Source organism: Heptranchias perlo, chromosome 14 (assembly GCF_035084215.1).
Source record: "Heptranchias perlo isolate sHepPer1 chromosome 14, sHepPer1.hap1, whole genome shotgun sequence".
Classification (NCBI taxonomy): Eukaryota; Metazoa; Chordata; class Chondrichthyes; order Hexanchiformes; family Hexanchidae; genus Heptranchias; species Heptranchias perlo.
In genome coordinates this window covers 57,207,721-57,235,467 of record NC_090338.1, presented here as the reverse complement: position 1 = coordinate 57,235,467, position 27,747 = coordinate 57,207,721, and the positions used below count along the sequence as shown (strand labels likewise).

The following is a 27,747-nucleotide window of genomic DNA, read 5'->3' as shown; positions in this document are numbered from 1 at the left end:
ACATGCAGTCGTGAATGGTGGTGGACAATTAAACAACTAACGGGAGGAGGAGGCTCTGTAAACATCCCCATCCTCAAAGATGGTGTAGTCCAGCACGTGAGTGCAAAAGACAAGGCTGAAGCGTTTGCAACCATCTTCAGCCAGAAGTGCTGAGTGGATGATCCATCTCTGCCTCCTCCTGATATCCCCACCATCACAGAAGCCAGTCTTCAGCCAATTCGATTCACTCCACGTGATATCAAGAAACGGCTGAGTGCACTGGATACAGCAAAGGCTATGGGCCCCGACAACATCCCAGCTGTAGTGCTGAAGCCTTGTGCTCCAGAACTAGCTGTGCCTCTAGCCAAGCTGTTCCAGTACAGCTACAACACTGGCATCTACCCGACAAAGTGGAAAATTGCCCAGGTATGTCCTGTCCACAAAAAGCAGGACAAATCCAAAATGTTCAAAGCTCCAACATAACGAATCTCCGCCCCATTGTCCGATCAGTAATGTCCGATTTGTAGCCAGCTGTCCATCAATAGCTTTAATTTAATTCTGCTGTTGACCTTGTGTCATTTGGCAGTTTCAAGTGGTACTGGCAAGATGTGGATGGTTTTTCTAAACAATGTAGATAAGAATCAAACTGAGTAATGATTGCATGATGAACTATGACTCAAACGGGCATTATTAATAACTTCACTTGACTTTTTGGCTTGCTTTATGCAATAGATTCTCTATTTTCTTAAAATGAATTATGTTACACCGTCTGCACCATGAGCAGCTCACTGTTTCCATCCTCCAGAGAAACTGAATCAGGGGCTGGATGCTGAAACATATGGAGGATCAGTTCTTTATAATGACCTCTTGAAATTATTAAAGGAGAACATTCATATAATTTATTGAAAAAGAGCTCCAATGTCATCTCCTTCTTTTCGGCAGAGTCACCAGAAAACTGCTGAAGATTGTGGCAAAAATTGCAGGGATTTCCCCTGATCTCTTGAGGAGAAATTAGTGGATAAATTGTTGATGTATAAATGCTCTCTGTTGATCTCATATGTAAAATAAAAACTGAAATCTTCCCCCTTTCTGTTCACAGAAGCAATCTTTCTCCTGATTTCAGAGCCATTCTTCCCCATGGTTTACAAGTGTACTCTTCTCCCCTAAGTTCACAAAGGCACTGTTTGCGCCCCCGACTCCCTGTTCAACCATCCCCTCCCTCACCCAGTTGATGGAGGTACTCTTTCTCCCTCTTCTGTTCCCTAGCCACCGATTCCATTCCCCTCTCTGGCCATTGTCTCAGGCTGAACCAGACTGTTCACAACCTCGGTGTCCTATTTGACCCAGAGTTGAGCTTCCAACCCCATATCCTCTCCATCACCAAGACCGCCAACTTTGACCTCCGTAATATCGCCTGCCTCCGCCCTGCCTCAGCCCATCTGCTGCTGAAACCCTAATCCATGTCTTTGATACCTCCAAACTCAACTATTCCAATGCTCTCCTGGCTGACCTCCCATCTTCCACCCTCCATTAACTTCAGCTCATCCAAAACTCTGCTGCTCGTATCCTAACTCGCACCAAGTCCCGTTCACCCATCACCCCTGTGCTTACTGACCTACAGTGGCCCCCGGTCTACCAATGCCTTGATTTAAAAATTCTCATCCTTGTGTTCAAATCCCTCCATGGCCTTGCTGCTCCCTATCTCTGTAACCTCCTCCAGTCCTACAACCCTCCGAGATCTCTGCGTTGCTCCAACTCCGGCCTATTGTGCATCACCGATTTCCTTCGCCCCACCATTGATGGCCGTGCCTTCAGCTGCCTAGGCCCTAGGCTCTGGAATTCCCTCCCTAAACCTCTCCGCCTCTCTAACTCTCTCTCCTCCTTTATGATGCTCCTTAAAATCGACCTCTTTGACCAACGTTTTAATGAACTTGAATATCGCCAGTTTATTTTCTTTCTTATGTTTCTGTGAAACACCTTGGGATGTGTTTCTATTTTAAAAGCATTATATAAATACATGTTGCTGTTGCTGCTACTTCCCTTTCAAACCAACTCATTCACTGAGACAACAGCAGCAAAGCATGCAATGTATATGTATTGGAACTCTGCTCACAGATGATTCATACAATCACAAAAAGCAGGACAAATCCAAACCGCCCGATTACTGCCCCATCAGTCTACTCTCGATCATCAGCAAAGTGATGGAAGGTGTCGTCGACAGTGCTATCAAGCGGCACTTACTCACCAATAACCTGCTCACCGATGCTCAGTTTGGGTTCCGCCAGGACCACTTGGCTCCAGGCCTCATTATAGCCTTGGTCCAAACATGGACAAAAGAGCTGAATTCCAGAGGTGAGGTGAGAGTGACTGCCCTTGACATCAAGGCAGCATTTGACCGAGTGTGGCACCAAGGAGCCCTAGTAAAATTGAAGTCAATGCGAATCAGGGGGAAAACTCTCCTAGCACAAAGGAAGATGGTAGTGGTTGTTGGAGGCCAATCATCTCAGCCCCAGGGCATTGCTGCAGGAGTTCCTCAGGGCAGTGTCCTAGGCCCAACCATCTTCAGCTGCTTCATCAATGACCTTCCCTCCATCATAAGGTCAGAAATGGGGATGTTCGCTGATGACTGCACAGTGTTCAGTTCCATTCGCAACCCCTCAAATAATGAAGCAGTCTGAGCCCGCATGCAGCAAGACCTGGACAACATCCAGGCTTGGGCTGATAAGTGGCAAGTAACATTCGCACCAGACAATTGCCAGGCAATTGCCATCTCCAACAAGAGAGAGTCTAACCACCTCCCCTTGACATTCAACGGCATTACCATCGCCGAATCCCCCACCATCAACATCCTGGGGGTCACCATTGACCAGAAACTTAACTGGTCCAGCCATATAAATACTGTGGCTACAAGTGCAGGTCAGAGGCTGGGTATTCTGCGGCGAGTGACTCACCTCCTGACTCCCCGAAGCCTTTCCACCATCTACAAAGCACAAGTCAGGAGTGTGATGGAATACTCTCCACTTGCCTGGATGAGTGCAGCTCCAACAACACTCAAGAAGCTCGACACCATCCAGGACAAAGCAGCCTGCTTGATTGGCACCCCATCCATCACCCTAAACATTCACTCCCTTCACCACCAGCGCACAGTGGCTGCAGTGTGTACCATCCACAGGATGCACTGCAGCAACTCGCCAAGGCTTCTTCGACAGCACCTCCCAAACCCGCGACCGGGGTAAAATTTATACATTCTTACATCGTATCCCACATGGACATTTATGGGCCCAATATCACTTTTATTCTTGTATAAAGTTGTCAATATCTCTAATTGATGTCATAAAGTTACATTGTGGGTCACAGACAACAGCTTTAAGAAACAGTAGTGTTTAGATCAGCAATACAGCAATGTGAAAATATTGTGAAACCATTAGTAGAAAAGCTGAGTTTTACCATTTGGGTAGTGATATTTCAAAATCCAGTGCTTTAGAGTGTCTTCAAAATAAAGGCTGGTGAAACAATCAGAAGTTAACCTTTCTGCTCTGTTGTGGATGAGCATTAAAGGAAATGGTCAAGTACGTAAGAGGAAATCACCAGACAGAACTATTTTGATACATGTGTTATTTTTATTTTCTGCTCATCATGTGGATTGATGTGAGTGCTGAAAATTTGATGATGTACGCTCATTCTACATCTGCTAAAGCATCCAATATGGCGGGTGGCATACGCGCACACTTTCTGCGCCGGAAGTGTGTCACCTGCCATATTGGTATAGGCATCAAAAGAAGCTTTCAGGGCCCGCGCTTGAAACAGGCGTTAGGCCCTTTGTATATGCAAATCCCTCCCAATCGCTTCCCCCCTCTCCCGGTCTCTCCCCTCCCTCCCTCCTGTTCACTTCCCCCTTCTCCCAGTCACTCATCCTTCCTGATCACTTCCTCCTTCTCCCAGTCACCCCTCCCTCCTGTTCACTTCCCCCCTCTCCCAGTCACCTCTCCCTCCTTATCACTTCCCCCCTTCTCCTGGTCACCCCCCTCCCTCCCGTTCTTTTCCCCTCTCTCCTGGTCGCCCCTCTCTCCCGATCGCTTCCCTCTTTCTCCCAAGACCTTCTTGAGGGCTGCTGCCAGTGACCCGGCAGCCCAAATTTCAACTTGTCTGCCGTTGAGCTGCCTGGGGACGCCCAGCAGGTGTCTGCAGCTCACCTGTCCGATGTAAATGAGGCTCAGGCCTAGTATCAGGTAGAGCTAATTGGCATGAACCAATTTCTAGGCCAACATGTTTCCACCTTGGAGACTCCTGTGTTACCATCAAGTACTCCCATGTCAGGTGTAGCAGATGAGGAAGATGCAGAGTGAAGGTCCCTTTACTCTCTCATTCTCTCTCTCACTCTCTCTTTCTCACGCTCTCATTATCTCTCTCTCACACTCTCTCTCGTTATCTCTCTCTTTCTCTCTCTCTCTCTTACTCTCTCTCATTCTCACTCTCTCATTATCTCTCTCTGTCTCTTGTTGAATCTCATCAAGGAAGGCTTGGAGGACATCTCACTGATATTATTTGCTCTTCTTTTCTGCCTCTGTGCAATATCCTTCTCCATTCTTTGGCTGCCTCTGATAGATCTTCGAGTGGAAAATATTCTTGAAAAGTGACACAAAATCACACGAGTGACCCGACAGTCAACCCAATGAGCCAAGCACTTGCCTACTTATCTACAGCTCTGTCAACCTGCTGCTTCACTCTTCAGCCAGGCTTTGCTTTTTAAAGGCTACACTCTAATTTCCAAGCACCCTCAGCACAGTGCTCCCATTTCACATGGGATTTGTAGTTAAGAACCGCCAATGGATATTGAAATGAGCGGACCCATACAAAATCCAGCAGGGTCAGAACCGCAAAGGTGGGTGTAAGTTCCGGTTCAGTGGTGCAAATCCGGCATAATTAGCCTTGTGGAATTCTTTTCATCTTAAACCTGCAAGCTCAAAATAAAGGTGCATGATACAGTGATAAATCTTTTTCATGGAAGGAACTTGGAATGCAACTTAATTTTGTGCGAGTTAGATGTTGGTGGTAATGCATGAAATATATGATTTTTAATCATTTGCTTCATTTCACAGGGGTTACACATTGCTGGAAGTACACGTGAAGTATTTGTGAAGGAAACCCTTACTACACACGTCAGTACAGAACTAACCAGAAGTTCAACTCACCAGCCACATGTTTCTGCAGAAGCTGCAGCTCAGATAGTTCCAGTCTGCAGTGCGCAGCACAATGTTAGTTACTTGGGTTGTGACTCATTTGACAGTACTACTCGTTCTTTTAGGTGAGTTTCTGAATTTAAAAAATGAATTTTATTGCATTGCACCATGTTAATATAAATTATTTTAATGCAATAAATTACATGTGTTTGTGTGTGACTGACTGGCCTTAGAGGGGATACCGCACAGATTCACAGAACGATATTGGGGCTTAAAGGGTTAAATTATGAGGCCTGGTTGCATAAACTTTGTTTATATTCCCTTGAGTTTAGATAGCTGAAGAGTGATGTAATTGAGATCTTTCAAATGATAAAGAGATTCGATAAGGCAGATACAGAGAAACCATTTGCTCTGGTGGGGGAATTCAACGGGGCACGCAGAGCGAGACCATTTAGGAGTGAAACCAGGAAGCATTTTTGCAAAGGGTAGTAGAAACCTGGAACTCTCTCCCCAAAAGATTCTGGATTTTGGGTCAATTGAAATGTTCAAGACTGAGAGCGACAGGTATTTTTTAGGTCAGCGTATCAAGGGATACGGAGCAAAGGTGGGTAAATGAAGTTGCGGTACAGATCAGTCATAATCTAACTGAATGGGGGAACAGGCTGGAGGGGCTGAATGCCCAACTCCTGCTCCTATGTTACTATGTTGCTATGATACAGACCAGCTGGTAACTGGTATGATTTTCTATGTACTGTGCCTGTCTCTTCATACTCTGTACACTTTCTCCGTCACTGCAATGAATACTGAATTATTACTATCTTTACCTCGACTGTTTCAGGTCCAGTCACCTTTGTAACAGGGTCAGAAGTGCGAGGTGTCCTGGGCCAGTCGATCACACTGCCGTGCACATACAATGTAGGAAGGAATGGTAAAACTGAAATGTGCTGGGGACGGGGACAGTGCCCTTCAATGGCCTGTACTGATCCATTGATTGAAACAAACGGGAAAACTGTAACTTTTACAAAATCCTCGAAATACCATCTTGGTGGTAAATTAGAGGAAGGTGATGTATCGCTCACTGTAAACCATCTTGGTGAAGAAGACAGAGGCTGGTATTGCTGCCGTGTACATATTGCCGGTATGTTTAATGATCAGAAAGTGAATTTCAATCTCGTGGTTTTGGAGGGTAAGTCAGATCAATATTAATTATTTCTTGTATTTCTCTCACATAAATACGGATTCTAGATTTATTGTTGATATTTCTGTCGAATATCAAGGGCTAGGATGAATGTACAGGATGCAGAAGGTGGTGCAGTACAGTGTAATATACACAGATCATGAATCTGCTGAGATTCTATGGAGAAGAGCTTTTAGTATTTGTTCCACCGAATGTGTACAGTACATGGGCAGGTATATTAGAGAGGTTTTTAAATAATAAATGTGAGTATATTAGAGAGGTTTTTAAACAATAAATGTGAGTATATTAGAGAGGTTTTTAAACAATAAGTGTGAGTATATTAGAGAGGTTTTTAAACAATAAATGTGAGTATATTAGAGTGGTTTCTAAACAATAAATGTGAGTATATTAGAGAGATTTGTAAACAATAAATGTGAGTATATTAGAGAGGTTTCTAAACAATAAATGTGAGTATATTAGAGTGGTTTCTAAACAATAGATGTGAGTATATTAGAGAGATTTCTAAACAATAAATGTGAGTATATTAGAGTGGTTTCTAAACAATAAATGTGAGTATATTAGAGAGGTTTTTAAACAATAAATGTGAGTATATTAGAGAGGTTTTTAAACAATAAATGTGAGTATATTAGAGTGGTTTCAAAACAATAAATGTGAGTATATTAGAGAGGTTTTTAAACAATAAATGTGAGTATATTAGAGAGGTTTTTAAACAATAAATGTGAGTATATTAGAGAGGTTTCTAAACAATAGATGTGAGTATATTAGAGAGGTTTTTAAACAATAAATGTGAGTATATTAGAGAGGTTTCTAAACAATAAATGTGAGTATATTAGAGAGATTTCTATATAATAAATGTGAGTATATTAAAGGTTTCTAAATAATAAATATATGAGTATATTAAATGTTTCTAAATAATAAATGTGTGATTGTGTTGGAGAAGATTCTAAATAATAAATGTGAGTATATTAAAGGTTTCTAAATAATAAATGTGTGAGTATATTAAAGGTTTCTAAATAATAAATGTGTGAGTATATTAGAGAGGTTTTTAAATAATAAATGTGAGTATATTAAATGTTTCTAAATAATAAATGTGTGAGTATATTAAATGTTTCTAAATAATAAATGTGTGAGTATATTAAATGTTTCTAAATAATAAATGTGTGAGTATATTCGAGAGGTTTTTAAATAATAAGTGTGAGTATATTAGAGAGGTTTCTATATAATAAATGTGTGAGTATATTAGAGAGGTTTTTAAACAATAAATGTGTGAGTATATTAGAGAGGTTTCTATATAATAATTGTGTGAGTATATTAGAGAGGTTTTTAAAGAATAAATGTGTGAGTATATTAGAGAGGTTTTTAATCAATAAATGTGTGAGTGTATTTTAGTGATTTTTAAACAGTTTATTTTTGAGTATATTGGTGAGATTTTCAAGCAATATATGTGTGAGTATATTCGAGAGGTTTTTAAACAGTATATGTGAGTATATTAGAGGTTTTTAAACAGTAAATTTGTGAGTATATTAGAGGGTTTTAAACGGTAAATGTGTGAGTATATTAGAGAGGTTTTTAAACTGCAAATGACCGGTTATTTTAGAGAGACTTTTTAAAATTACAAATCATGTCATAATAACCCCACTGTTGGGGCCCACTTGAGCTTTTTTAGAGGTTGGTACACCACATATTTCCTGGTGTACCAGCTGCCACGGATACGCTGAGTCGCCATCCAGAGTCAGGTCTGGGAACTCCGGTCTTAGGGAGTCCCTGCCCCAGCCTTGTCAGAGATGGATGGAAACTCTGCTTCAAGTCAAGTCGGCAGAAACAGCGGAGACCGAAAATAAATTGATCTCACCTGTTTTCTTGGAGGTTCTGTCTGCCTGCTGACAAAGTAGCCATGTAATGGAGGACATTTCACTGCAAAATACTAAAATATCTGCATTGAAATCAAATAATGATGAATTGGTGCTAAAATGATCTGAAGAGTATTTAAAATTGGTATGATTTAGAAAGAAAGTACTTAGATTTATATAGTACCTTATCACTTTTCGAGGACAGCCAAGAGTGCTTACTAACCACAAATTATTTGTGAAGTGCAGACACTATTCCTATATAGGCAATCGCCCAAAGCAAGATCCTGCAAACAGCAAATGAGAAGAATAATCAGTCAATTTGTTTTTTTTCTTGGTGATGTTGGTTGAGGGCAGAATGTTGGCCAGGGCACCAGGAAAACTCTTGACTCTTCTTCAAATGTGGCATCTTTTACATGCTTCTGAACTGGCAGATGGGGCTGTGGTTTAATGTTTAATTCTGAAACAAAGCAGCTCCAACAATACAGCATTCCCTTCGTACTGCGCTGAAGCATTGGGCTAGAATATGGGTGAAGTCCTGGAGTGGGGGTTGAGCTTCTATTCAGCAGCTTGAGAGCTGCGAACTGAGCCTGACCGATATCTAGATATTTAAACTTATCAGATCCTGTAGGTCACAACACCAGATTCTGAGACTCCTGCCCTTTTTTTTATTATTCATTTATGGGATGTGGGCATCGCTGGCAAGGCCAGCATTTATTACCCATCCCTAATAGCCCTTGAGAAGGTGGCGGTGAGCCGCCTTCTTGAACCGCTGCAGTCCGTGTGGTGAAGGTTCTCCCACAGTGCTGTTAGGTAGGGAGTTCCAGGATTTTGACCCAGCGACAATGAAGGAACGGTGATATATTCCCAATTGTAAACAATTTTACAACACCAAGTTATAGTCCAACAATTTTATTTGAAAATCACAAGCTTTCGGAGGCTTCCTCCTTCCTCAGGTGAATGTGGAAATGAAATCCTCGAACCTTTCGCATTTATAAATCACAGAACAATACCTGGTGATTACAGACAGTCTTTCCAACTGCCCGTTGCCAAGGCAATCAAAGTGTTCAGACAGAGAGGTGTTACCTACAGGGCCACCGAATATACAAACAACCAAAAAAAAACAGAGAGAGAGAGAGGCAGAAACATAGAAACATCCGGAAGGAAGAGAAAGACAGCAAATGACCCGTTATATTAAAAACAGATAACTTTTGTTCACTGGTGGGGTTACGTGTAGCGTGACATGAACCCAAGATCCCGGTTGAGGCCGTCCTCATGGGTGCGGAACTTGGCTATCAATTTCTGCTCGACGATTTTGAGTTGTCGTGTGTCTCGAAGGCCGCCTTGGAGTACGCTTACCCGAAGGTCGGTGGCTGAATATCCTTGACTGCTGACGTGTTCCCTGACTGGGAGGGAACCCTCCTGTCTGGCGATTGTTGCGCGGTGCCCGTTCATCCGTTGTCGCAGCGTCTGCATGGTCTCGCCAATGTACCATGCTCTAGGGCATCCTTTCCTGCAATGTATGAGGTAGACAACGTTGGCCGAGTCACAGGAGTATGAACCATGCACCTGGTAGGTGGTGTCCTCTCGTGTGATGGTGGTATCTGTGTCGATGATCTGGCATGTCTTGCAGAGGTTACCGTGGCAGGGTTGTGTGGTGTCGTGGACGCTGTTCTCCTGAAAGCTAGGTAATTTGCTGGGAACGATGGTTTGTTTGAGGTTGGGTGGCTGTTTAAAGGCGAGTTGTGGAGGTGTGGGGATGGCCATAGCGAGGTGTTCGTTGTCATTGTATATTCGGTGGCCCTGTAGGTAACACCTCTCTTTCTGAACACTTTGATTGCCTTGGCAACGGGCAGTTGGAAAGACTATCTGTAATCACCAGGTATTGTTCTGTGATTTATAAATGCGAAAGGTTCGAGGATTTCATTTCCACATTCACCTGAGGAAGGAGGAAGCCTCCGAAAGCTTGTGATTTTCAAATAAAATTGTTGGACTATAACTTGGTGTTGTAAAATTGTTTAGAATTGTCAACCCCAGTCCATCACTGGCATCTCCACATCATGGATATATTTCCAAGTCAGGATGGTTTTTAAGCAACAAATGTGTGAGTATATTAGAGAGGTTTTTAAAGTGAGTATAATAGAAAGGTTTTTAAGCAATAAATGTATGCGTATATTTGTGAGATTTTGAAACAGTAAATGTGAGTATATTAAAGGTTTTTAAACAGTAAATTTGTGAGTATATTGGAGGGTTTTAAATGGTAAATGTGTGAGTATATTAGAGAGGTTTTTAAACAATGAATGTGTGAGTACATTGGAAAGGTTTTTAAAAAATGAATGTGTGTAAATTAGAGAGGTTATTAAACTGCAAATGAGCGGTTATTTTAGAGAGACTTTTTAAAATCACACATCATGTCATAATAACGCCACTGTTGGGGCCCACTTGAGCTTTTTTAGAGGTTGGTACACCACATATTTCCTGGTGTACCAGCTGCCACGGATACGCTGAGTCGCCATCCAGAGTCAGGTCTGGGAACTCAGGTCTTAGGGAGTCCCTGCCCCAGCCTTGTCAGAGATGGATGGAAACTCTGCTTCAAGTCAAGTCTGCAGAAACAGCGGAGACCGAAAATAAATTGATCTCACCTGTTTTCTTGGAGGTTCTGTCTGCCTGCTGACAAAGTAGCCATGTAATGGAGGACATTTCACTGCAAAATACTAAAATATCTGCATTGAAATCAAATAATGATGAATTGGTGCTAAAATGATCTGAAGAGTATTTAAAATTGGTATGATTTAGAAAGAAAGTACTCCCATTAATATAGCACCTTATCACCTTTCGAGGACAGCCAAGAGTGCTTACTAACCACAAATTATTTGTGAAGTGCAGACACTATTCCTATATCGGCAATCGCCCAAAGCAAGATCCTGCAAACAGCAAATGAGAAGAATAATCAGTCAATTTGTTTTTTTTCTTGGTGATGTTGGTTGAGGGCAGAATGTTGGCCAGGGCACCAGGAAAACTCTTGACTCTTTTTCAAATGTGGCATCTTTTACATGCTTCTGAACTGCCAGATGGGTCTGTGGTTTAATGTTTAATTCTGAAACAAAGCAGCTCCAACAATAGCAGCATTCCCTTCGTACTGCGCTGAAGTGTTGGGCTAGAATATGGGTGAAGTCCTGGAGTGGGGGTTGAGCTTCTACTCAGCAGCTAGAGAGCTGCCAACTGAGCCTGACCTATATCTAGATATTTAAACATATCAGATCCTGTAGATCACAACACCAGATTCTGAGACTCCTGCCCTTTTTTTTATTATTCATTCATGGGATGTGGGCATCGCTGGCAAGGCCAGCATTTATTACCCATCCCTAATTGCCCTTGAGAAGGTGGTGGTGAGCCGCCTTCTTGAACCGCTGCAGTCTGTGTGGTGAAGGTACTCTCACATTGCTGTTAGGTAGGGAGTTCCAGGATTTTGACCCAGCGACAATGAAGGAACGGCGATATATTTCCAAGTCAGGATGGTGTGACTTGGAGGGAATCGTGGAAGTGGTGTTGTTCCCATGCGCCTGCTGCTCTTGGCCTTCTAGGTGGTAGAGGTCACGGGTTTGGGAGGGGCTGTCGAAGAAGCTTTGGCGAGTTGCTGCAGTGCATCTTGTAGATGGTACACGCTGCAGCCATGCTACACCGGTAGTGGAGGGAGTGAATGTTTAAGGTGGTGGATGGGGTGCCAATCAAGCGGGCTGTTTTGTCCTGGATGGTGTCGAGCTTCTTGAGTTTTGATGGAGCTGCACTCATCCAGGCAAGTGGAGAGTATTCCATTAAACTCTTGACTTGTGCCTTGTAGATGATGGAAATGCTTTGGGGAGTCAGGAGGTGAGTCACTCACCACAGAATACCCAGCCTCTGACCTAGAATCATAGAATCAAAGAAAGTTACAGCACAGAAGGAGGCCATTTGGCCCATCGTGTCCGTGCTGGCCGAAAAAGAGCTATCTAGCTTAATCCCACTTTCCAGCACTTAGTCCGTAGCCCTGTAGGTTACGGCATTTCAAGTGCTCATCCAAGTACTTTTTAAATGAGTTGAGGGTTTCTGCCTTTACCACCCTTTCAGGCAATGAGTTCCAGACCCCCACCACCTCCTGGGTGAAAAGAATTCTCCTCAGCTCCCCTCTAATCCTTCTATCAATTACGTTAAATCTATGCCCTCTTGTCACTGACCCCTCTGCTCCCCCTATCCACTCTATCTCGTCCCGTCATAATTTTATATACCTCAATTAAATCTCCCCTCAGCCTCATTTGTACCAAAGAAAACAACCCCGTCCTATCCAATCTTTTCTCATGGCTAAAATTCTCCAGCCCTGGTAACATCCTCGTAAATCTCCTCTGTACCCTCTGTAGTGCAATTACATCCTTCCTGTAATGTGGTGACCAGAACTCAAGTACTCAAGCTGTGGCCTAACCAGTGTTTTATACAGTTCTAGCATAACCTCCCTGCTTTTATATTCTATGCCTTGGCTAATAAAGGAAAGTATCCCATATGCCTTTTGAACCACCTTGTCTAACTATCCTGTTACCTTCAGGGATCTGTGGACATGCACTCCAAGGTCCCTTTGTTCCTCTACACCTCTCAGTATCCTCCCATTTATTGTGTACTCCCTTGCATTGTTTGCCCTCCCCAAATGCATTACCTCCCACTTCTCTGGATTGAATTCCATTTGCCACTTTTCTGCACATCTGACCAGTCCATTGATATCTTCCTGCAGTCCACAGCTTTCCTCCTCACTATCAACCACATGGCCAATTTTTGTATCATCTGCAAACTTCATGATCAAGCCCCCCCACATTCAAGTCCAAATCATTAATATATACCACAAAAAGCAAGGGACCTAGTACTGAGCCTTGTGGGACCCCACTGGAAACAGCCTTCCAGTCACAAAATCACCCGTCAACCATTACCCTTGGCTTCCTGCCAATTTTGGATCGAACTAGCCACTTTCCCTTGGATCCCATGAACTTTTACTTTTTTGACCAGTCTGCTGTGTGGTACCTTGTCAAAAGCCTTGCTAAAATCCATGTAGACTACACCAAACACGTTACCCTCATCGCTCCTTGTTACCTGCTCAAAAAATTCAATCAAGTTAGTCAGACACGAATTTCCCTTAACAAATCCATGCTGACTGTCCTTGATTAACCCATGCCTTTCTAAATGACGATTTATGCTGTCCTCAGAGTCGATTCCAATAATTTGCCCACCACCGAGCTTAGACTGACTGGCCTATGATTACTCTGCCTATCTCTTTCTCCCTTTTTAAACAATAGTGCAACATTAGCAGTCCTCCAATCCCCTGGCACCACGCCTGTAGCGAGGGAGGATTGGAAAATTATGGTCAGAGCCTCCACTATTTCCTCCCTTGCTTCCCTTAGCAGTCTGCTCTTGTAGCCACATTATTTATGTGGCTGGTCCACTTAAGTTTCTGGTCAATGATGACTCCCAGGATGTTGATGATGGGGGATTCGGCAATGGTAATGCCACTGAATGTGAAGGGGAGGTGTTTAGACTCTCTCTTGTTGGAGATGGTCATTGCCTGCCACTTGTCTGATGATAATGTTACTTGTCACTTATCAGCCCAAGCCTGGATGTTGTCCAGGTCTTGCTGCATGCGGGCACGGACTGCTTCATTATCTGAGTGGTTGTGAATGGAACTGAACACTGTGCAATCATTAGGGAACATCCCTGCTTCTGACCTTATGATGGAGGGAAAGTCATTGATGAAGCAGTTGAAGATGGTTGGACTTAGGACACTGCCCTGAGGAACTCCTGCAGTGATGTCCTTGGGCTGAGATGATTGGCCTCCAACAATCACTACCGTCTTCCTTTGTGCTAGGTATGACTCCAGCCACTGGAGGGTTTCCCCCCTGATTCCCATTGATTTCAATTTTACTAGGACTCCTTGGTGCCACACTCGGTCAAATGCTGCCTTGATATCAAGGGCAGTCTCTCTCACCTCACCTCTGGAATTCAGCTCTTTTGTCCATGTTCGGACCAAAGCTGTAATGAGGTCTGGAGCCAAGTGGTCCTGGTGGAACGCAAATCGGTGAGCAGATTATTGGTGAGTAAGTGCTGCTTGATAGCACTGTTGACTTTCCATCACTTTGCTGATGACTGAGATTAGACTGATGGGGCAGTAATGGGCCAGATTGGATTTGTCCTGCTTTTTGTGGACAGGACATACCTGGGCAATTTTCCATTTTGTCGGGTAGATGCCAGTGTTGTAGCTATATTGGAACAGCTTGGCCAGAGGCATAGCTAATTCTCAAGTACAAGACTCCAGCACTATAGCCGGGATGTTGTCGGGGCCCGTAGCCTTTGCTGTATCTAGTGCTGTCAGCCATTTCTTGATATTATGTGGAGTGAATCAAATTGGCTGAAGACTGGCTTCGGTGAAGATGGGGATCTTGGGAGGAGGCCGAGATGGATCATCCACTCAGCACTTCTGGCTGAAGATGGTTGCAAACGCTTCAGCCTTGTCTTTTGCACTCATGTGCTGGACTCTGCCATCATTGAGGATGGGGATGTTCATGGAGCCTCCTCCTCCCATTAGTTGTTTAATTGTCCATCAACATTCATGACTGGATGTGGCAGGACTGCAGAGTTTTGATCTGATCTGTTGGTAGTGGGATCACTTAGCTCTGTCTATAGCATGCTGCTTCTGCTGTTTTGCATGCATGTAGTCTTGTGTTGTAGCTTCACCAGGTTGGCACCTCATTTTTAGGTACTGCCTGGTGCTGCTCCTGGCATGCTCTTCTACACTCGTCATTGAACCAGGGTTGATCCCCTGGCTTGTTGATAATGGTAGATTGAGGGATATGCCAGGCCATGAGGTTACAGATTGTGCTGGAATACAATTCTGCTGCTGCTAGTGGCCCACAGTGCCTCATGGATGCCCAGTTTTGAGCTGCTAGATCTGTGCTGAGTCTATCCCATTTAGCACGGTGGTTTTTTCACACAACACAATGGACGGTGTTCTCAGTATGAAAACTAGACTTCGTTTCCACAAGGACTGTGCGGTGGTCACTGCTACTAATACTGTCATGGACAGATGCATCTGCACAGGTAGATTGGTGAGGACAATGTCAAGTTGGTTTTTTCCTCATGTTGGTTCTCTCACCACCTGCCACAGGCCCAATCCGGCAGCTATGTCCTTCGGGACTCGGCCAGCTCGGTCAGTAGTGGTGCTACTGAGCCACTCATAGTGATGTTCATTGAAGTCCCCCACCCAGAGTACATTCTGTGTCCTTGCTACCCTCAGTGCTTCCTCCAAGTAGTGCTCAACATGGAGGAAGACTGATTCATCAGCTGAGGAAGGGCGGTAGGTGGTAATCAGGAGGAGGTTTCCTTGGCCCATGTTTGAACTGATGCCAGAAGACTTCATGGGGTCTGGAATCAATGTTGAGGACTCCCAGGGCCACTCCCTCCTGACTGTATCCCACTGTGCCGCCACCTCTGGTGGGTCTGTCCTACCAGTTGGATAGGACGTACCCAGCGATGGTAATGGAGGAGTCTGGGACGTTGACTGAAAGGTATGATTCTGTGAGTATGGCTATGTCAGGCAGTTGCTTGACTGGTCTGCAGGACAGCTGTCCCAATTTTGGCACAAGTCCCACAGATGTTAGTGAGGAGGACTTTGCAGAGTCGACTGGGCTTGGTTTCCCTTTGTCTTGTCCGGTGGTCCGTCAGGTTTTATTCTTACTATGACTTTTTGTACTGGGATTGTGCAACTGAGTGGCTTGCTAGGCCGTTAAGAATCAACCACATTGCTGTGGGTTTGGAGTCACATTTGGCCAGACAAGGTAAGGACGGCAGGTTTCCTTCCCTAAAGGGCATTAGTGAACCAGATGGGTTTTTTCAATAATCCGGTAGTTTCACGGTCACCATTACTGATACCAGCTTTTTATTCCAGATTTTATTTAATTTACTGAATTCAAATTCCCCAGCTGCCATGACGGGTTTCGAACTCATGTTCTTGGATTATTAGCCGAGGCCTTTGGATTATTAGTCCAGTAACATAACCACGATGCTAACGTACCCTGATATGATGAATGGACAGAACCCATTGTACAACCCTGAGAGGTATTGGTCACTTGACTGTGTGGTGCAGAGCACCAGGCAAAGTGCAGGTTTATACCCTTGTTAATTATATTGGCATTATTAGGTGTGCGAGTGGAGCCAGTCATTACAATAAAGATGGAGCTACAGATGAACCACGGCCACACTGGCAACGAGGGACACGGACTGACACTTGCTCGGCCTTTGCTCTCTGTGGATACATTGCCCCTTTTATACTCTTACACGGACACATCCAAGTCTGTTATTGTCAATAGCGGGGCTTAAGGGTGGATTGGACTTGGCACTGCTGGCATGAGGGTCTTAAGCCATTAGGTTTATTATAGGCATGTAAAAGGCTTCAGTTCACAAATGATCATGGTGTCTCTGGGCTGACTGGAGAAGGTTGCGGTTCCTACACTTCAATCACAGAATCCTAAAGTTTGCAGAGAGAAAATGGAATTAAATTCAGCAAAAGCCAAAAGTGACACCTCAGACCCTCAAAGAGTACTCCAATTAACAAACTGTGTTTGAAAACTGGTTATGGTTTACTAAGATTAGAACTAAAAAAAGCAACATAAAAATTCGAGGCCCACATCTTCTTCATCCACGTAAGGTTTTGCAGTGGAGATCAATCTCTGGAAATTGTGGTTTGTGTCTCTACTTACACCACTCAGCCAGTGCAGCAGGAGAAGAATTAAGATTGTGTGTATTTAGAGTGTGCCCTTCATCTTACGCTGCCGTTAGTCACAGATGTGGAGATGCCGGTGATGGACTGGGGTGGACAAATGTAAGGAATCTTACAACACCAGGTAATCGTCCAACAAATTTATTTTAAAATCACAAGCTTTCGGAGATTATCCCCATCGTCAGGTGAATGAGTGAAAAGGTTCTCAAATCGTATATCTTATACTAGGCTGGGACAGCATCACACCAATCAAAAGGTGTCGTTGTTATTCAAACAGGCCAGTCACGGAGAACAGCACGTCCCAGTACACTGGATATACATTGTGTCAATTACACAGACAGACAGAAAGAAACCCAAATGGCAGAGAGAGAGAGAGAATATTAAAAACATAACTTTTTTTTCCCCTTTTTGCTGGTGGGATTACGTGTAGCGTGACATGAACCCAAGATCCCGGTTGAGGCCGTCCTCATGGGTGCGGAACTTGGCTATCAACTTCTGCTCGACGATTTTGCGTTGTCGTGTGTCTCGAAGGCCGCCTTGGAGAACGCTTACCCGAAGATCGGTGGCTGAATGTCCTTGACTGCTAAAGTGTTCCCCGACTGGGAGGGAACCCTCCTGTCTGGCGATTGTTGCGTGGTGTCCGTTCATCCGTTGTCGCAGTGTCTGCATGGTCTCGCCAATGTACCATGCTCCGGGGCATCCTTTCCTGCAACGTATGAGGTAGACAACGTTGGCCGAGTCACAGGGGTATGAACCATGTACGTGGTGGGTGGTGTCCTCTCGTGTGATGGTGGTATCCGTGTCGATGATCTGGCATGTCTTGCAGAGGTTGCCGTGGCAGGGTTGTGTGGTGTCGTGGACGCTGTTCTCCTGAAAACTGGGTAACTTGCTGCGAACGATGGTCTGTTTGAGGTTGGGTGGCTGTTTAAAGGCGAGTAGTGGAGGTGTGGGGATGGCCTTAGCAAGGTGTTCGTCTTCATCGATGACATGTTGAAGGCTGCGGAGAACATGGCGTAGTTTCTCCGCTCCGGGGAAGTACTGGACGACGAAGGGTACTCTGTTGGTTGAGTCCCGTGTTTGTCTTCTGAGGAGGTCTATGCGATTCTTCGCTGTGGCCTGTCGGAACTGTCGATCGACAAGTCGAGCGTCATATCCCGTTCTTACGAGGGCGTCTTTCAGCGTCTGTAGGTGTCCATCGCGTTCCTCCTCGTCTGAGCAGATCCTGTGTATTCGTAGGGCCTGTCCATAGGGGATGGCCTCTTTAACGTGGTTGGGGTGGAAGCTGGAAAAGTGGAACATCGTGAGGTTGTCCGTGGGCTTGCGGTAGAGTGATGTGCTGAGGTGCCCGTCTTTGATGGGGATTTGTGTGTCCAAGAATGAAACCGATTCTGAGGAGTAGTCCATGGTGAGTTTGATGGTGGGATGGAACTTGTTGATGTTATCGTGTAGTCTCTTCAGTGATTCTTCGCCGTGGGTCCATAGGAAGAAAATGTCATCGATGTATCTGGTGTATAGCGTTGGTTGGAGGTCCTGTGCAGTGAAGAAGTCGTGCTCGATTGGCGAGACCATGCTAAAGTGTTCCCAGTCGGGGAACACTTTAGCAGTCAAGGACATTCAGCCACTGATCTTTGGGTAAGCGTTCTCCAAGGCGGCCTTCGAGACACACGACAACGCAAAATCGTCGAGCAGAAGTTGATAGCTAAGTTCCGCACCCATGAGGACGGCCTCAACCGGGATCTTGGGTTCATGTCACGCTACACGTAACCCCACCAGCAAAAAGGGGAAAAAAAAGTTATGTTTTTAATATTCTCTCTCTCTCTCTGCCATTTGGGTTTCTTTCTGTCTGTCTGTGTAATTGACACAATGTATATCCAGTGTACTGGGACGTGCTGTTCTCCGTGACTGGCCTGTTTGAATAACAACGACATCTTTTGATTGGTGTGATGCTGTCCCAGCCTAGTATAAGATATGCGATTTGAGAACCTTTTCACTCATTCACCTGACGAAGGGGATAATCTCCGAAAGCTTGTGATTTTAAAATAAATTTGTTGGACTATAACCTGGTGTTGTAAGATTCCTTACGTTAGTCACAGAGACGGAGATGAAATCTAGGAGTGGAGGTTGGTGACATGATTTTATGACTTTTGGCTTTGTAAACAGACATAGGGTACAAAACAAGGAAGTTATGCTAAACCTTGATAAATCATTGGTTCGGCCTCAGCTGGAGTATTGTGTCCAATTCTGGGCACCACGAAGGATGGGTGTCAAGGCCTTGAAGAGGGTGCAGAGGAAATTATACCAGGGATAAGGGATTTCAGTTATGTGGAGAGACTCGAGAAGCTGGGTTTGTTCTCCTTAGAGCAAAGAAGGTTAAGGGGAGATTTAATAGAGGTGTTCAAAATCATGAGGGGTTTCGATAGAGTCGTTGGGGAAAAACTGTTTTCACTGGCAGGAGGGTCGGTAACCAAAGGACACAGATTTAAGATAATTGGCAAAAGAACCAGGGAGGAGATAAGGAGAATTTTTTTTTACACAGTGAGTTGTTACGATCTGAAATGCATTGCCTGAAAGGGTGGTGGAAGCAGATTCAACAGTAACTTTCAACAGGGAATTGGATATTTACTTGAAAAGGAAAAAAATGTTGGGCTATGGGGAAAGAGCAGGGGATTGGGACTAATTGGATAGTTATTTCAAAGAGCAGGCACAGGCACGATGGGCCAAATGGCCTCCTTGTATGCGGTATGATTTTATGCCTCCGTAAGTCATATATCACTTTAACTGATCCCTCCACAAAACCTAAATATCAATACAGACAAATATCAGAAGAAAATATTTGAACAGATATTTAGGTCTGACAAGTATGAATAATTTTGGTAGAACTGTAGGTCACTATAGTTTTAAATATTTAACTAGTTGCTGATGTGATTATGAGTAATATTAATTTCATCTTTCACAGATCTTTCCCTAGTAATGATTCCACCATTCACTGATGTGACCCATACTAGTGAACATGGTAAGCATAACAATCGAAGTGAGAAGAAATTCAGACAAACATATGAACATACAAAATTGAGGGTCAGGAAAGACCAACTGGTTCATCCAGTCTGCCCCACACCATGATGAATGGACCATCACAGCCAACACTTCTTCCTCACTTCCCATTCACCCCCGCAGCCATGTAATCAGTCTCCAGGGAGAGGCAAAAATACAGAGAAAAAACCCCGGGCCAATAAGGGAAAAATACTCTGTAAAATTCCTCTCCGACCCCCTCAGGCGATCGAAACCATTCCAGGACATCACATGGACCAAGTATTATCTGTAAATACACTTACCTTCTATATGATGCGATCTCTGCCCCAGTCAAGAACTGGTCCAGTTCCCTCTTGAAGGCAGAGAGTCAGCTCCCACCACACCAGCCGGCAAGGTATTCCAGAGGCTCACAAATCTCTGGGAAAAGAAGAACCTTCAAACATCCAGTCAATTCCTACTGTTCCATGGTTTAAACTCATGTCCCTTGGTCCTCCCCAACTGATCTGATTTTTAGCAAATTTTCCACAGAGAAAGAAAACAAAATTGGACGTTTAACATTAAATTTGGTGGAAGCTTTCTTTAATACCAGAAATACTCACTGTGAATTAATCTCAAGTAATAATTTTATAGGTCACACATGCTAATTGCTAGCATGAATTTTAATGTAAGATCAAAACACTATGAACTGGCTGGAGCATCAGTGGGCAGAGGGATGAAAGTTCAAATGACTTCATCCAGGTGACAACTGACAACTGACCATTCTTGTGAAACAGAGTAGCTGAATGCTTTTCAAGAAAGGACAACCAAAAGCTGTATTGTGGCCTTGCCAATGAGTTGTTAATACAGCAATAATTTCACTTATAATCATGTGCTCCTGTGATACATCCCAGTACTTGACTACATGCATTAAAAAAGAGGCTCACCTTAACTAGATTTGTTCAGTTGAAGGTGAATTTGCTCTGGCTCTGTGGAATGGTGATGAATAATCCTGTCAAATGAAGGATATGTCTGCAGGAGCTGTCCCATCTAACCCAGCCATTGATTGCAATTGCCCATTGAGATAAGAACCTGGTGAGCTCCCTGGTTCCCCCAAGTCCAGAGATACCTCATCGTTGTGTGGATGAAGAGATGGCAACTAGACTAGATTTCTGGATAAGAGTCATTTTAACTTGAACACTTTTTTTTTGTTCTGTTTCTTATAGGTAACAGGATTACTTCTTACACTAATTCACTGCCCACCTCACCAACTGACCGGAATTCGACTCAAACACCACTTTCAACTGTGAGCAATTCCCTTTTCTCAGAACAGAAATGATATAACATCGATGTGTTTGTAAACTTTTATTAAGGACTCAGTACTTGCGCTTCAGTTGCCTCTGTATTTACGTGTTACTGGTAGATCTCCTGTCGTATTGCTGATAGGAAGTCAGGGTCATATAAGGGAGTAGAAATGAAGTGGTCCTGGTGGTGGTAAGTGAGAGGATGTGATGTTTGGGAGTGAGTGCTGGTTATGTGATGCTTTGGGGGATCATGTGGGAGTAGTTTAAGGGAACAAGGGAGTGCGATGTATTATAACACATTATATAAGTAATTCACTCTTATTCTGTCTAATATACTCACACATTTACTATTTAAATATCTCTATAATATACTCATACATTTACTGTTTAAAAACCTCTCTAATATACTCACACATTATTTAGAAATCTCTCTAATATACCTGCCCATGTACAATCCACAATCACTGTAACAATTACAAGGAGCACATTTCCACAGAATATCTGTGTATATTACACTGTACTGCATCACCTTCTGCATCCTGTACATTCATCATAGCCCATGATATTCAACAGAGATTTCAACAATAAATCTAGAATCAGTATTTATGTGATAATAAGATGAATATTTCCCAAATTCAGGAAAGAGCACAGCCATTCAAAGACTGCAGCTAAATCTCTGTGGCAAGAGAAAATTAGAATAGACATCCTGCACATCTCATTCAAGGCAGTGCCTCTCCAGCCAGTCATCCTAGCAACTTCTGCATTTAAGCAGAGCTCCCAGGATGACGAAAGAGATAGAGAGTAAGATGAAGCAGAAAACATGGGCGTATGACAGATGTCAGGTTGATAATACAAGTGAGAACCAGGCAGAATGTAGAAAGTTCAGAGAGGAAGTGAAAAAGGAAATAAGAGGAGCAAAGAGAGAGTATGAGAATAGACTGGCGACCAACATAAAAGGGAATCCAAAAGCCTTCTACAGGCATGTAAACAGTAAACGGGTAGTAAGAGGAGGGGTGGGGCCAATTAGGGACCATAAAGGAGATCTACTCATGAAGGCAGAGGGGTTGACCGAGGTATTAAATGAGTACTTTGCATCTGTCTTTACCGAGAAAGAGGATGCTGCCAGAGTATCAGTAAAGGAAGATATAGTTGAGCTACTGGATGGGCTAAAAATTGATAAGGAAGAGGTACTTGAAAGGCTATCTGTACTTAAAGCAGATAAGTCTCCCGGTCCAGATGGGATGGATCCTTGGTTGCTGAGGGATATAAGGGTGGAAATTGCAGAGGTACTGGCCATAATCTTCCAAACATCTGTCGATACAGGGGGTGGTGCCAGAGGACTGGAGAATTGCAAATGTTATACCCTTGTTCAAAAAAGGGTGTAAGGATAAACCCAGTAACTATGGGCCAGTCAGTTTAACGTCAGTGGTGGGGAAACTTTTAGAAATGATAATCCGGGACAGAATTAACAGTCACATGGACGAGTGTGGATTGACATGAGAAATCCAGCATGGATTTGTTAAAAGCAATTCTTGTTTAACTAACCTGAAAGAATTTTTTTTGATAGGGTAACAGAAAGGGTAGCTGAGGGCATTGCAGTTGATGTGGTATAAATGGACTTTCAAAAGCTGTTTGATAAAGTGCCATACGGTAGGCTTATCATCAAGATTGCGGCCCATGGAATAAAGGGGGCAGTAGCAACATGGATACAGAATTGGCTAAGGGACAGGAAACAGAGTAGTGGTGAATAATTGTTTTTCGGACTGGAGGAAGGTGTACAGTGGTGTTCCCCAGGGGTCGGTGCTGGGACCACTGCTTTTCTTGATATATATTAATGACTTGGACTTGGTTGTACAGGCCGCAATTCCCAAATTTGCAGATGACACAAAACTTGGAAGGTTAGTAAACAGTGAGGAGGACAGTGATAGATTTCAAGAGGATATAGACAGGCTGGTGGCATGGGCGGACACGTGGCAGATGAAATTTAACGCAGAAAAATGCAAAGTGATACATTTCGGTAGGAAGAATGAGGAGAGGCAATATAAACTAGAGACAACAACTCTAAAAGGGGCACAGGAACAGAGAGATCCGGGTGTATATGCGCACAAATCGTTGAAGGTGGCAGGGCAGGTTGAGAAAGCAGTTAAAAAAAATACGGGATCCTGGGCTTTATAAATAGAGGCATAGAGTATAGAAATATGGAAGTCATGATGAACCTCTATTAAACACTGGTTCAGCCACAACTGGAGTATTGTGTCCAGTTCTGTGCATCGCACTTTAGGAAAGATGTGAAGGCCTTAGAGAGGGTGCAGAAGAGATTTACTAGAATGATTCCAGGGATGAGGAACTTTAGTTACGTGGATAGACTGGAGAAGCTGGGGTTGTTCTCCTTGCAACAGAGAAGGTTGAGAGGAGATTTGATAGAGGGATTCAAAATCATGAAGGAACTGGACAGAATAGATAGAGAGAAACTTTTCCCATTGGCGGAAGGGTCAAGAACCAGAGGACATAGATTTAAAGTGATTGGCAAAAGAACCAAAGGTGAAAGAGGAGGTACTTTTTTATACAGTGAGTGTTTAGGATCTGGAATGCACTGCCTGAGGGGGTGGTGGAGGCAGATTCAATCATGGCCTTCAAAAGGGAACTGGATAATACTTGAAAGGAAAAAATTTGCAGGGCTACGGGGATAGGGCGGGGGAATGGGACTAGCTGGATTGCTCTCGCATAGAGCAGGCGTGGACTCGATGGGCCGAATTGCCTCCTTCCGTGCTGTAACCTTTCTATGATTCTAACTGAACATAAACATTTTGATGCATCTTGTCTTGGACATTGCAAAGCTTTTGACAGGAAATGCCAACTTTATGTGGTCTCTTCTGCAAAACTACGTTCACAGCTATTTACTTTCTACTCAAATCACACCTCCTCCTCCGAGCTCCAACTCCTGCCCCTGCTCAACCTTGCATCTGATAAATGGACAATAGGGACTGAGACCCATGAGTTAAGGGAAAAAGAATCTCGGGATGAGCCATCAACTACCAAACAACAGCTAAAATAGAGCAGCACCAACCAAATTTTTGTGGTATGAAACAGCAGACTCCCTGTTGCTGGCAGGGATCCCACCAGGAATCCACCACTGCATATTCATGACCCCTGACCCAGGAAACTGAGCCAAGGTGACGGTGGGCAGAGGTCCCGCTCCATACCTTCTGGGGTGGATTCATTGAAAATCCAGCTTGATAAGAATGGGATAAGAGAAATTGTGTTACATCGAAGTGAGACTGGTGTGGCAGAATGTCATGAGGGGTACTTGGTATAAACTCGAACAGTTATGCTCAGTTCAGCTGGTTCATATTAAACTCAAGATGCTGGCGATAACATGGTCCCAAGTAATGTTCAAAGGTTAATGAATAACACTATGTTCCGTATTGATTTGTAAGTTGACATCCTTACACTGATATTTATTTGTTTTCATATTGCAAGGAAGATTTCTGTTCTCTGATTCTGTTTCTGTGCTTCAGGTACCAGAAATGCTGGTTAGCAGACTGATTTCTCCTATTCTGTTGGCTGCTCGTGTTTCAGTTTTAATCTGTTTCATCGCAATCACTGTGCTCCTCTGCCAATGGAAATGTAAGTGCGATGATTTAATAATTTGTCTTAAGCCTGAAAACACTTTGATAAGATTTTTTTACAGTCGCCTTTATTTTTCACATGGCGTTTGATGGTATGAGTCTGCAATGAAAGTCCTTTACTTCACCAAGATAAATGCAGGTAAGGTAAGACATTTGATGGTTCTAGTCCATTGTGCCATGGAAACGTATGGTCCCACAATACCATTCCAGGTATTGATCAGTCTGTGTGTAAAGAAGTGCTTCCTGACATCAGTGCTGAACTTGTCTTTTACCAGTTTGTACCCATAGACCCTGAAGCTATTAGAAATATCTTTTCTAAACTGTGCTTTTCAGGCAGGGAAATCTTTTGTTTCCACTCTTCTGTCATGGAGCCCTTACCCTGGAGTTCACTAGGGGCATTCCGATAGAGTTCCTTATTATAGAGACAGAACAGGAGCAGGAGGAGGAGGAAATGAGAGAGGTACACAGGGATACGGTGTAACAAAGAAGAAGATGACCAACTAGGAGTGACCCGTCCACCAGGTTCTACAGACCACACCGCTCCTTCGATGATGCCTCAGAATAGGTCTGCTTAAGGAAACAATGTTTTAGCAAGAAGGTGTTAAAGGGGCTCTCTCCTGTTGCAAAGTGACCTCCAAACATTGGCCCTAAATTTGCTCAGGTTGCGATCCCAGTATTACATCAGGATCACTCTTGACGGTGTCCCCCAACAATGACACTACTGGGGTTTGTGGGGTCAGTGGGAGAGCACCTCATTAGCATAGGCCAGGTGGGTAAAAGTGCCACTTTGGGTGCTCCTCTGGTGCCCGTCTGCCTCCTGCTGCCAGAAATTCCAGCCGGTAGAGCCTATAAGTGCCCTTGTGGGAGCTGGCACCACACTTTAGGAAGTATGTCAATGCCTCGGAGAGGGTACAGAGGAGGTTTACCCCCCCCCACCCACCTCCCCGCCAGGCCTGTGTTCTGACAAAGGGTCTACACCTGGAAGCTGAACTCACCTGCTCTCACCCCAGACAGACAGACACACCCCACACCACTAGCACCGTTGGTGGCTACAGCTTAGATCTGAATTTACCAAGATCATTGTCCAGATCTGAAGGCGTCTGAGTGTCCATCTCTGCTCATTTAGATACGCAATTCAAACGACAAATGTGTTTTCTGTTTTCTGTGTTTTACTGTGCTGTATTACTCGAATATGACTATATTGTGAGCTTCAGTCAGTGGATGAGTGGTTTAACTTTAATATTCTCCTTTCTGATCCTCAGGTAAATATCCAACAACATGAACCACTTTCATGGCTGAAGCACTTCCTTCGTTGTGTCAGGATTGAGGCTTTTCTCAGCGTAAAACCCTGCACATTTCAAACAAAGCACATGATGTCTGTTCAGCAATGTTCTGTGATCTTCCCACAACCCAGGCTCATCCTCCACCCGTCTGAGCAAGAACATCATCAAGCCCAAGAAAACGTGCTGCCAATCGGAGGACTGTTTCCACAATTCGAGGCAGCAGCATGTCGTGCCACTGATACACACCGCACTGCACACTTACAATGGACATGGGAAACTCCTCTTAAAGCTTTTAATGGGAGATTTTTAACTTTGGTGCTGCCAGTGTATGCACGTGCCAGGAGTGTGTATCGGGAATCGTGCACCCACAGCCTGTGATTTACCATCCATTAATTTTAATGGTGCACACATTCCCAATATGCATCAGGACCCAGTAACTGAAAATCTCCCCTTTAGTTTCCACTGAGCATTTCAAAATTAATTATAATCTTTTTTGTGAAATTGTTAACATATATTGGTTATTTTAAGAATTTGATTCCCTATAAATCTGATGGTGTGAGGACAACATAGTGTGCTGAGAGTTCGGTACGTGTGGGAGTTGAAGGGTTAATCTCTTTAAGGGTTAATCTCTTTAAATCTAGTGCATATTGCTTCAACTGTTTAAGGTCAATTTAAAAGTTTAAATTTCTAAGTTTCTGTCTGGCTTCAGCAGAGAGCTGCTGTAGCAAGTTAATTGGTTAGCTAGATTCAATTGGTACCTGAAGGTGGGGCAGGCCTGACTCATCTGAGTCTCAACTGTAGAAATACAGGGGCCTGTCAGTGCGGACAGCACGGTGTGAGGACAACACAGTGTGCTGAGAGTTCGGTACGTGTGGGAGTTTGGTAAAGTGGGGGAAGGAGGTGCTGCTTTGCCTTGCTTTTCCTGCAGAGCGGTAGTGGACCTGAGAGCGGTGAGCGGCGGGAGAGAGCGAGACCAGAGCGGGGATAAAAACAGCGCGGAGAGAGCGAGAGTCCAGTCGGTGAGCGGCGGTAAAGAGCGAGACCAGAGCGGAGATATAAACAGCGCGGAGAGAGCGAGAGTTCAGTCGGTGAGCGGCGGGAGAGAGCGAGACCAGAGCGGGGATATAAACAGCGCGGAGAGAGCGAGACCAGAGCTTACTCTGAGAGCGAGACTCTGAGACCAGCGGCAGAGTTCGGGGTGACGTCACCAGTCAGAAAGTGACGCGGCACAGGGGAGGCAGCTGATTGGTGAGTAGGTTCAGGTGAGTATTTCTACCATTTTACTGTAAGTAAAGTAATAAGAAAGGGAAGATCTGCAGGTTTTATAGCAGATAGTGTTTTTTTTAGTGAACCTAGGTCCCTAGTATAGTTAACATTTTCTAATTTCAACGTAATTTAAAAGGGGTAACTAAGCTAAGGCAAGTCATGGCAGCAGACCTCGCACCCGTGATATGCTCCTCCTGCAAGATGTGGGAAGTCATGGACACTACCAGTGTCCCTGCCGACCATGTGTGCGGGAAGTGTGTCCACCTG

General features: G+C 44.1%; 1 protein-coding gene across 2 annotated transcripts; it reads left to right on the top strand.

Moving 5' to 3' along the window:
* Positions 1-5,216: 5,216 nt before the first annotated feature.
* Positions 5,217-27,101, top strand: LOC137332158 (hepatitis A virus cellular receptor 1 homolog). Of its 2 annotated transcripts, none has more exons than XM_067995863.1 (6): positions 5,217-5,284; positions 5,998-6,345; positions 19,949-20,005; positions 21,225-21,304; positions 24,821-24,929; positions 26,194-27,101. In XM_067995863.1, the coding sequence occupies exons 1-6, from the start codon at positions 5,233-5,235 to the stop codon at positions 26,211-26,213; spliced, it is 666 nt and encodes a 221-aa protein (XP_067851964.1). In that variant the 5' UTR covers positions 5,217-5,232; the 3' UTR covers positions 26,214-27,101. The 2 variants fall into 2 exon arrangements, with proteins under 2 accessions (XP_067851964.1, XP_067851965.1); XM_067995864.1 differs by lacking the exon at positions 5,217-5,284 and adding an exon at positions 5,636-5,763.
* The last annotated feature ends 646 nt before the right edge of the window (positions 27,102-27,747 follow it).